General features: G+C 37.9%; 1 protein-coding gene across 7 annotated transcripts in view; it reads left to right on the top strand.

Annotated features, from left to right (window-relative positions):
- The first annotated feature begins 28 nt into the window (after nt 1-28).
- Nucleotides 29-11950, top strand: part of SENP7 (SUMO specific peptidase 7) — a 155601-nt gene continuing 143679 nt past the window's right edge. For 5 of the 7 annotated variants that reach the window (XM_023260102.2, XM_023260100.2, XM_023260099.2 and 2 more), the window contains exons 1-2: nt 29-168; nt 5669-5721. In XM_023260102.2, the coding sequence (XP_023115870.2) occupies nt 129-168; nt 5669-5721 (93 nt within the window). In that variant the 5' untranslated portion in view covers nt 29-128. Of the gene's footprint in view, nt 169-5668; nt 5722-10790; nt 10934-11950 lie in introns of those variants that run through there. The other 2 variants (XM_023260097.2, XM_045036863.1) reach the window with 2 other exon arrangements.

Genomic DNA, 11950 nt, shown 5'->3' with positions numbered 1-11950 from the left:
TTGCGCAAGCGCTGTTCGTACTTTCCTGGCTTTCCTTTTCCCCCCCTCCCCTCCCCCTCTCTTCCCCAGCCTGAGGGGTCTTGAGGTGACAGCGACAGCAACTGCGACTCCAGCAGGAGGAAGAGAAGATGGACAAGGGGAAGGCCGGGCGACGCCGATCTTCATCCGGTGAGAACGGGTCGGAGGAGGGCTGAGCATATTCTCTTCAACCTTGGGCAAATGGGAGGTACAGGCGGCGACGGGTGCGGCGGCCCGGACCGGAGAGGGCTCGGGCTCGAGCTCCCGTGGGGGCTCGGGCTCCCGTTCGCGCGGGGAGGGGAGGGGAGGGGAGGGGCGGGGCGGGGAGGGTACGAGCGGAGGGGCGCGCACAATGGCAGACTCCCGGGGCGCCCCCGCCTCTGCCAGTCGGAGACCGAGTCCTAGCTGTCATCAAAGCCCTGGCCGCTCTTAACCCCAACACCCCTTCAGGTTTTCCCTCGTCCCCCGAACACCTTGCGTGAGTCTCGTCGGCCCAGGAGTCTTCCCGGTTGGCTTGCCGCTCCGCTGCCACGCCTTCTTCTAATTCCACCAGTGTACCAGTTTCACTTCCAGCCCCTGACCCCACTTTTTCTCTATTTCTTTGATTCTCGATTCGGCTTCCTTCTCACCCCCTTACCTCGGGGCAGGTATAGCCGCGGCTGCAAAGGGGGAGAGGCGGGGCTTCTTAATTGACACTTCCATCGCTCAGATCAGCGCTGCGACGCGTTTCGTTCTTTTGAACAGGCCCTCTTAATAACCTTTTTCTTTTCCAGCCTCCTGCTGCTTCTTCCAGAAGTGAGTAAAAAGTCGAACAAAGGATTTGAAGTTGTGCTTGCATTGTGTTTTTATTCGCCGTGTATTTTTGTTTTTGAAATTGCTTTATGGCTTCAGCTCGGGGTACTACATGTTGGAAACACAAAAGTGGAGTTGTAAGACATGAGGTAGAGCTCCTCGTAGTCAACAAGTTTTTGTCAAAGATCTCATCTGCTAAGAGTACCTCATTTCCTCGTGTTAAGTCCTGTGGATGCACTAGAGGAGGAGAGGGGGAGGACTCTGTTTTTAATAAGCTTACAGCTCAGTCCACAAACTAACACCCAATGAATCAGTTAATTCATTGTCTCCTTTCTTACTGTACCGTTTATTTTTGCACAGACAGTCTTAGCAATTACAGATTTATTAGGAGTCTCTGATGGCAGTGCGTCTCAAACCTTTTTCTGCCTTATTTGCAAAGGAGGAGTGAACAGGATTTCTGGGACATTGCTTGAAGCAGTTAAAAACCTGACTCCCTTTTCATAAGCAGCCGTGTGTGTGTGTGTGTGTGTGTGTGTGTGTGTGTGTGTGTGTGTGTGTGTGTGTGTGTGTGTGTGTGTGTTTTCTAGGGATATTCTTTGCCTCCGAAAGTACGTGCATTACATATATGAAAGTACCGGCCTGCAATAGATCAGTGTTTATTTTAATATACTTTTTTTCCTCTTCTAAGACCTTCATGTAAAATTTACACATTGGGAAAATGCGCATTGTTTATCTGCTGCCAATTGCATGCTTTCTAACAGAGCTTTAGGGATTATTATTCTTCAGTTTAAGATGCACAGCCTTTTTTCAATAAGTGCATTTCATCTTAATACATTTCTTTTGAGGGGGAGCAGCAAGATATTAACCCTGTCCTTCAGCAAATCCCATCTCCTTTCACTTGTCACACTTATTTATTACAGTTAACATGATGCAAGTAGCTGTGGGAGGTGAAATTTGAAAACACAGCTGTTATTTCATAAAAGATAGTGATGTTTATGTTACCTATACCTCTGGAGAAGTTTTGTTTTTTGTTTTTTTTTTCCTGGTGATTTTCTTTTTGGAGCTGTCCTTTTTGAAAAATAATTGCTATTGTATAAAACCCATTTTCAAATCTAATATTACCTAGCTGTTTTCCAGTATTCATCTGGTTTTAAGAGACGAATATTAATTTTTAAGAATGATTCTAAAGTATGTTTAATTTTCTCCACAGATTATCAGAAATAAAACTAATCAGTTGGTTTGAAGGGATTCTGGATTCTGTGTGATATTTGTATGCATATATTTGCCATTTCATTAGGAGTGGTTGCTAACTTGAACTCATGACCGGAAGTGACATTTGTGGTCATCAGAATTTCCAAGTACCCAAAGAGAGGAATTTGATTAATAAAATAGGAAGAATTCTATTTAGTTAGAAGTAGAATGTAGATAGCAGTAGGGAAAAAAAAAATGAAGTTTCAAAGTTTCCTCTGTGAGACTGCACTAGGTTTCCCTAAAACATACACCTAAAGAAGAAACTGTGAAGGGTTACATAGTGTATTGCTGATATATCTTTTAGTTGCAAGTAGCACTCACTTGCAATTGGTTTAAGTTAAACACAAAACAAGTATTTATGGATTCATGTAACTGATAACTCTAAGAGTGGGATGGTTTCCAGCATGGCTATAATCTACTTTAGGCACTGGTTCTTAAGGTGTGTTGGGGACCTCTGGGTTCCCTTAGACCCTTCTGGGTCTGTGAGGTCAAAATTGTTTTTGTAACAATTCTAAGACATTGTTTACCTTTTCCTCTTATTCTCCCACATGTGTACAGTAGAGTTTTCCAGAGGCTACATGACATGTATCACAACAAATTGAATGCAGAAACAGATGGGGGGGAAACAGTTGTCTTTTATTAAGCTAGACATGAAAGAGATTTGCAAATAAGTAAAATACGGCCATTCTTCTCAGCATTAAAACAATTATTTTTCATATAATACTTGAGCCATGTTAGCATGCAATGAGTTTATTGTTTTTAAATGAATTCATATTTTAAAATTAAAAGAAAAATTTTATAAGTAGAAGAATCACAAAAGCTCTGATTAACTTACTTTTCTGTAATGTGTCCATGAATCAGGAATTAAGCACAAAACACCTTTGAGCAGTGAGACGAGAAATTACAAAGTCCGTATGCTAAAGTTTACTTGTGAGAAGCTTCTCTAGCTTTTCTTCAGAGTACGTTGTATCTATATTTTAAAATTATTTGTAACCCCAATGAGCATGAATATCTTATTTTCAAGTTCACAGAATGTCAAAAGCAGTAAATTAAATGGGACACAGATAAAAAATTTACTGGTGCCAGAGACGGGTCCACTAACAACTGAGTAAAATAATAATTAAATAATGCACAGGTCATTCAAGGGAGAATGACCATTAGAAATGCTTAATAACGAAAGTATAACAGATGAATTAGAGTCATAGATAACAATTTCAAATGAATCTTTGATTTCAAACAGGAAAGTTCAAGTGAATTTTAGGTTTTCAATGGATTGCTTCAGGCAACATGCAAGGAATCTGTGTTCACTTTCATTTAAGTTAAGGGTACATACGTTGAGTACTTTGGTACTAAGCAGTGTACTAAGAATTTTAGGGACTTTAATTCTTTCAAAAGCCCTGTGAAGTGGTTATTATTTCTGATATACAGATGAGACAACTGGATTTAGAGAGGGTAAGCAACTGGTAGCAATAGCAAGTAAGAAGCAGAGCCAGGATTCAAAGTCTGGTCTGATTACAAAATATATAATTTTAACTTCTTTTGCTGTCACAGGGCATGGGTGAGTCTCACTTGGAAAAAAGAAGTTTCTGTGGACAAATAAGTATGAGAGTTGTAGTTACAAGAAAAATTAATTTATTGCAGAATTTTTAGAGCCTTTGTTATGCTATAGTACACTGAGCCTCTGCAAAAGAGTAGCTGAGCATGCACTGTTATTCAAACAAGTGAATCTCTTCTCTCCTCCCGCGCCCCCCCCCCCCCCCCCCCGTTTTATCTTGAGGATCTAGTGTCCCATGATGATATGCCTTTATTTTTTTAGTAGCCCCTGGTGCTGTCTGCATATTTTGCATTATAGGTGTAATGAACGATACTTGAAGGTCAAAATCAGAATCTGCAATTAATCATGATAAAACTACATTATGTGCATAGATGTTAGCTGAAGCCATTGGCATGAATGGAATTACCCACAGAACATACAGAGTGAAAAACATCTTGAATCACATACATTTAATTTCAATGTAAAGAGGAAGAGACATTGGTGGGCAGATGGGCAAATTAGGAAACAAGGAAAGTGAAAAGCAATGTAAATTACAGAGTTAAAATAGTGTGAGAGTGCTGAATTTGGCAATTAGGAGGTTACTTTTACCACTGATTTTAGTAGGACGGAAGCCAGATTTCAAGAGGCTGAATGAAACAAGGAAAACAAAATGTAAAAAAAAAAAAAAAAAAAAAAAAAAAAAAGAAAGAAAAAGAAAAAAAAAGAGATTTCTGAACAAGTTGGAGTAGGACATTAGGTAGAAAGGAATTTTTTTTCCTTAAGACTCTAAGACACTTAAATCAGATTGGTATGGAGCTGGAAAGGGGTCAGTGGAAAGAGAAAGATATTAAGTAGGAGATAATTGATGGGGTGAGGTTTCAAAAGAAATGGGGGAGATTGGAATCGAGAGTTTCTTGAGATGGGCAGAAAGGAGGGAAGATGGTTAAAGATACAAATAAATTTTGAGAAGTTAATGATATTGTAGTCATGGCTTCTAAGTGACGCAAAGAAAGATCATCTTTTGAAAAAACAAAAAGGACTTTCAAGTGGTAATAGGAGCTCAAAATGGAATAAGTAGTCAGGGATGAATAAAAGAACTGTTAACTAACTTTGAAAGTCTTTGTTAAAACAAGTGTGAATTTTGGGGCGCCTGGGTGGCTCAGTAGGTTAAGTGGCTGACTTGGGCTCAGGTCATGATCTTGCAGGCCATGGGTTCAAGCCCTATGTGGGGCTCTGTGCACCTAGCTTAGAGCCTGGAGCCTGCTTCAACTTCTGTCTCCCTCTCTCTCTGCCCTTCCCCTGTTCACACTGTGTGTGTTTCTCTCAAAAATGAATAAACATTAAAAGAAAAAAGAAAAACAAGTGTGAGTTTTGTAGTTAGTAGTAGTAATAGTAGTAAGTAGTATTTGCAGTTACTATTATGTGACTTTCTTCAGAAGTGCTAACAAGTCTAAGAGCAAGAATTTGGGGCAAAAATATATCTTTTATAAAGGGAGAGGGAGCTAATAACACATTTGCAGATTTTTTTTTTTTAAGTTTATTTTGAGAGAGAATCCCACGCAGCCTCCACACTGTCTGTGTAGAGCCTGATGCGGGGCTCAATCTCAAGAACTGTGTCAAAATCAAGAGTCGGAACTTAACTGACAGAACCACCCAGATGCCCCTGAAAATGTTTTTGTAGAATATTCCCAATGTACCTGTCACCTTTTGCTTCATTCCCCCGCTTCCCAATTACAAAAATCTATCTGGTCATATGGTTCAACCAACATTTGTTGAACACCTATTGGACTTTTGCTGGGTAATATTTTATTTAGTTCTTAGAGCCAAGTTTTCTTCTTTTTTCTATTGTCATCATATATATTATTTAATGAAGACATTTTGTGAGAACTTGCTGCTCTTCAGATTATTTTTTGACCTTTATGTTTAGTCCATTAGATTCTGTAAAATGTACCAATGTAAATTCAAATTCTAACAGGTTAATTTAAAACAAAGGATAGCTATGAGAGGATTTATTTTATTACATTGTGTATTTCATTTAGATATTAAATGATAATTTTTACCATGTCTTTGTAGAAATTGTCACAGAAGGAAAAAGGAAAAAGTCTTCATCTTCTGAGTTACATAAGGTATGCATTAGTTTTGCTTTTAATCTGTTCATTATCTTCAGAGTTACTAATATTGAAAGTATTTTGCTGTTTATTTTTTAAACAAAAATTTAAAGAAAATATTATAAAAACTTAATCAGTGTTTTATAGGGAATGGTATATCCTAATTATTTCAAGGGTTAATCAAGAAAATTTCTGGGATGTGACTTACTTAAATCATTGTGAGATGTATCAGTACAGTTTCCAGACCTTATTTTAGATTTTATATAAAACATAACCCAGCATTTCTTTGATAACTGAATATATTAGTTATCATTCATTCATTTTAATACTGTAGATATACAAAAGTTGTGCTCAAGTCATGTGCTGAAAATTACTATTTAAAATATTTCCTGTGAAACTTTAAAAAAAATTTAGTTCTTTTATGTAAGCCAAGAGTAGCAAAAGAAGCAAAATGAAGTTTCTACCTATGTAGAAAGTATTTCAAAAATATAATTTGTTTTTAGAAAAATGATCTTTTTTCCTCTAGAATTTTGTGATATTTTATTTATTTAAGTTTATTCTGAGAGAGAGAGAGAGAGAGAGAGAGAGAGAGAGAGAGAGAATGCAAGTGGGGGAGGGCTGGAGAGAGAGAGGGAGAGACAGAGAATTCCAAGCAGGCTCTGCACTGTCAGTGCAAAGCCTGATGGAGGGCTCTAGCCTGTGAGATCACAGCCTCAGCCGAAGTCTGATGCTTAACGGAGCCACCCAGGCGCCCCTAGCATTTTGTGACTTAAACACAGTAGTATCCTGATATACATTGTAATAATTTATTAGACACCTTTTACTGAAGCATTCCAAATTATGCAGAGAGGACTTTTAATTTGATAGAGAGAACTTTAATTTGGTACATTTCATGGAACAAAGAGGGAGAAGAAACCATAAAGAGGGCTTTGAGAGAGAATCAAGAGCACACAGACCACAAGACCAAACAGAAAGTATGGCTTTAGGTACTCTTCTGCCTTGGCTTACTTCACATTTGTAGGGTGTGGTTTCTGCACTCAAAATTCTGGATTTGGCTTCAGTGGCGTAAATGAGGGGGATAAAAAGAAATTCTCACATTGCTACCATTCCCAGTTTTAAATACCTCTGTATTGACTACTGCTGCTTCTGTGTTTAATACCTCCAGTGAAGTGAAATGCTCTGTTTTAGGCTGTTGCTTCATGCAGTTGAATCTGAAAGTCCACCATTAGAAGTTCATAGTATTGAGTAAATACGTTTGTTTATTTTTAGATGAACTGCACTATTTTTTTTAACTTTTTATTTTCCACTACCTTTAGATTTATAGAAAATTTACAGAAATAGTACAGCGTTTGCATCTCCCCTTCACTCAGCTTCCCTTAGTGTTAATATCTTACATAACCACAGTGCAATGACCACAATTAAGAAATTAATACTTTAAGCTACAGACATTTGGATTTCTTAAGGTTTTTTAAAGATTTTGTTTTGGGGGGGCCTGGGTGTCTCAGTCGGTTAAGCATCCGATGTTGGCTCAGGTCATGATCTCATGGTTCACGAATTTAAGCCCTGTATCAGGCTCTGTGCTGACAGCTCGGAGCCTGAAGCCTGCTTTGGATTCTGTGTCCCCATCTCTCTCTGCCCCTCCCCCACTCACACTCTGTCTCTGTCTCTCTCGATAATAAATAAACATTAAAAAAAAATCTTATTTTAAAGTAATCTCTGCACTCAATGTGGGGTTTGAACTCAAAACCCTGAAATTAAGAGTCGCATGCGCCACCGACTGAGCCAGCCAGGTGCCCCAGTTTTGTTTTGTTTTCTTTTGTTTTTCACACTAATGTCATTTTTCTGTTCCAGGATCCCACGTTGCATTTAGGTGTCATGTCTCCTTGATTTCCTTCATTCTGTGACAGTTCTTCAGTCTTTATTCCTTCATGGTCATGACATTTTAAAAGAGTACTGTGATTTTCTCAGTATTTTGTTGAATATCTCTCAATTTGGGTTTGTCTCTGGTTTCTTATAATTAGATTAAAGTTATGGTGTTTTGGAAAGAATGTGTGATGTGCCCTTCTCAGTGTATCCTATCAGTGTAACCGTTACTGGTTATGTCAGTCCTGACTGCCTGCTTAAGATGGCTTCTATCTGGTTACACCTTCACTTTGTAATAGGTATCTTGGGAGAGCTACTTTGAATCTGTACTGCAAATACACTGTTTCTTAAACTTTCGCTCACTGTTTAGCCACCTAGTGGTGGATCTTGCCTGCAGCGATTGTGTATACAATAGTCTATTGGTGATTTTCTATTTCCCTCATTCCCTTCATATTTATTAATTGAAGTTCTTCTGTAAGGGAGACCTGCCCCTCTTCCCTCCTTATTTATTTATTCAGTTATTTATTTTTATCAATATGGATTCATAGGTATTTTATTCTATGGGTTATAATTTATTGTAGCATTATTGGTTTTGTTGCTCAAATGTTCTAGCTTTGGTATTGGCAGATCTTTTAGTTTGGCTTCTGTGCCCTTTGGACATGCTGCTTTTTTTTTTTTTTAAGTTTATTTATTTTGAGGGGGAAGAGGGGCAGAGAGGGAGGAAGAGAGAACCTAGCACGCTTGAATCTGTGAGATCATGACCTGAGCTGAAGTCAAGAGTCAGATGCTTAAATGATTGAATAACCCAGGTCCCCCTCAGTACTGCTACTTTTTAAAAAAAAATTTTTTTTAGTGTTTATTTATTTTTGAGAGATGGAGAAAGAGCACGAGTGGGGAAGGAGCAGAGAGAGAGGGAGACACAGAATCCAAAGCAGGCTCCAGGCTCTGAGCTGTCAGCACAGAGCCTGATGCGGGGCTCGAACTCACGAACGATGAGATAATGACCTGAGCTGAAGTCGGCGCTTAACCGACTGAGCCACCCAGGTGCCCCAGTATATTAAATTCGTAAAAAAAAATTTTTTTATATTTATTTATTTTCGAGAGGGAGAGAGTGCAAGCAGAAGATGGGCAGAGAGAGAGAGAGGGGGAGACACAGAATCTGAAGCAGGCTCCAGACTCAGCTGTCAGCACAGAGTCCGACATGGGGCTCGAACCCACCAACGGCAAGATAATGACCTGAGCTGTAGTCATATACTTAACCAACTGCGCCATGCAGGTGCCCCAGCATATTAAATTCTTGTTAGTAGTTTATATTACTGCTTTTTCTCTCAAGGTAGCTAGGGAAATAAATTACTCAAAGAATTAGGGCTGTGATGGGTATAGGTACAAGACACTGATACATTTTGACTTTAAAGTATTTGAAAAATATTTCTAAAGGGGCCCCTGGATGGCTCAGTCAGTTAAGCATCAGACTATTGATTTCAGCTCAGGTCATGGTCTCATGGTTTGTGAGTTTGAGCCCTGCATAGGGCTCTGTGCTGACAGTGCAGAGCCTACTCTGGATTCTCTGTCTCTGCCCCTCCCATTGCTCACTCTCTCTTTCAGAATAAACAAATAAACTTAAAAAAAAAAATTTCTAAAGCAATACCAGTTTGTTGTAGAGAAATTAGAAAAGTGAGTTGAGGAAAAAAGACCACTCAGGCAGGACCAAAATTAATGTTTGGATATATATCTTCCTAGTTTTCCTACTTTTTTTGTTTTGTTTTGTTTTTATTTTAACTTGTTTTATGTTTTTTTTTTAATTTACATCCAAATTAGTTAGCATATAACTAATAGTTACATAGTACATAGTTACATAGTTTCCTGTCCCTTATAAACAGCATACCTGTATCCCTTGGATAAATGCCTAGTAGTGCAATTGCTGGGTCATAGGGTAGCTCTATTTTTAATTTTTTGAGGAACCTTCATACTGTTTTCCAGAGTGGCTGCACCAGCTTGCATTCCCACCTAGTTTTTCTATTTGCATATCCATGTATAACAAACACATATTTAAATATTAAAAAATAGAAAACCACAGAATACTGTTTTATAATTTGCTTTTTCTGCTTAACTATATATTATGAACATCATTTTCTGAAATCAAATTTAAAGTATGGCTCAGTAGATATTTGTTGAGTACTTAACATGTATTGGACACTATACTAGGCATAAGTGTCAGGAAAACAGTAGCAAACATTTTTAATGGCTACATTGTATTCAGTTATATGGGTGTATCACAGTTAATTTAATCAATATCCTATTGTATTTCTGAGTTTTGTTTGTTTGTTTGTTTTTTAAGTAAACTACGGCCAACATGGGGCTCAAACTCATGACGCTGAGATCAGGAGTCACATGCTTTACTAACTGAGCTAGCCAGGCACCCCTTGAATTGTTTTTAATTAAAAAAAGAAATTATGAACAGTGCTGTAGTCGTTATCCTTGTAGCTAAATCTCTGGAACATCATTATTTCCTAAATTATTTCTGGCCTTTTTTTTTTTTGGATATATTTTTTTAAGTTTATTTATTTTGAGAGAGAGAGAGTATGAGCAGGGGAGGGGTGGAGAGAGAGGGAATCCCAAGCTTATAGCGCAGAGACTGACTGATGCGGGGCTCCAACTCACAAACTGTGAGACATGACCTGAGTGAAGCCAAGAGTCGGACGCTTAACTGACTGAGCCACCCAGGTGCCACTGGCCTTTTAATAGCTGAATGTAGGTTAATTCAAGGCTGTTCACCCTCTCGCTCCCTGTTTTTTTTTTTTTTTTCTTTCAAGTTTATGTATTTATTTTGAGAGAGAAAGAGAGAGGGAGGGAGAGAGAGAGAAAAAAAGAGAAAACACATGGCGGGAGGAGCAGAGAGATTGGCAGAGAGAGAATTCCAAGCAGTCTCCTTTCAGTGTGGGCTGGAACTTACCATGAGATCATGACCTGAGCTGAGATCAAGAGTCATATGCTTAATCTTAATTGACTGAGCCACCCAGGTGCCCCAAAGCTGATATCTTGGTATATGTGAAGTAAGAGTGTGAATACCTTGAATTCTGCTAATGGGGAGATCCATAGTTTTTGGATTTACATATGAGGAAGTTGCTATTCTAGTTTGAATATTGAAAAATGAGAGTTTAAAAATTTATTTATTTATTTATTTTGAGAGGGTGGGGATGGGGAGACAGAGAGTGAGAGGGAGAGAGAATTCTAAGCAGGCTCTGCACTTCAGAGGGCTGAATCTCATGAACCATGAGATCATGACCTGAGCAGAGATCAAGAGTCCGACACTTAATCAACTGATCCATCCAAGCACCCTGAAAAATAAGACTTTTATTCTTCCTTGGTAAGTAATAGCCATACCTTTGGACAGACCCCCAATTTTCTTTAAATAATAGCTTTATATTTAAGTAGTATCTGAATAAGTAAGCAATTAAGATTCTGAAGTTCTGTATTAAGAACATGGCAGAGATCATTTTAGCCTGAACAATTTAATGAGCATATGTTAGTAATGTGTAACTTGTCAGTGGATTCCAGCATCTTTTTTTTCTCCTGGTTTATCTGCTTTTGATAGCATTTTCTTTTTGAAGGCTGTACTATAATGAATCAGGTATAGAATGAACCTGAAGGTGACTACATGACTTGATCTGCTGAAGAGCTTGTTTAGTATTACATTTGAACATTAGTAAGTAAAATAAATGTTCTTGAGCTTTGTTTTGGGGAAGTTATTAGAGTTCTATTGATATATTTAAGTGTAATGTGAAGGGAAGGAGATTTAGAACCCATTTTTGCCTTAAAAGTTTAAATTTGAATCTTTATTAGAAGCCTGTTGAAATACTTGAGAGTGTTAGGAGTCCCTTCTGATTCTTGTAAATGGAATTATAATATATGCTTTATAGAATCATGAGTAGCTTAGAATCTTTATTGGTTGTACACAGCTGAGACCATGATTAAAATTTGTGTAAGAATAGATCAGGTTGTTGCAAAAAGGCTTACATTATTTTTTTTATCAGTTAGTCATTAAGAAAAAAGTGAGTGTGGAAAAAACTGACAGTAGTTAGTTGTACCTTAAACCTTCTTGTCCTATGCTTGTATACAATATTAGTGTGAGAGATTTAAATCTATAATTTATTAATCAGGAAGCTACAGCAGAGGCTTTTCTGGAGCTTTAAATATTAATATTTTTTCCCTTACCTTTAACAGTTGCATTGTATTCCTATCAAAACATTTGGAAGCTAGAAAACACAAAAATGAAAATAAAATTCATCTCATCTCACTAGAGATAATCACTGTCAAACATTGTTATGTACAGCCTTTCACATTTTATTTCTATTCATGGATTTTTTTTTTTTTTGCCTTATAA

The sequence above is a fragment of the Felis catus genome, chromosome C2 (assembly GCF_018350175.1).
Source record: "Felis catus isolate Fca126 chromosome C2, F.catus_Fca126_mat1.0, whole genome shotgun sequence".
Classification (NCBI taxonomy): Eukaryota; Metazoa; Chordata; class Mammalia; order Carnivora; family Felidae; genus Felis; species Felis catus.
Note: the sequence above shows the minus strand (reverse complement) of the source record. Positions and strands in the feature narration are given on the sequence as shown.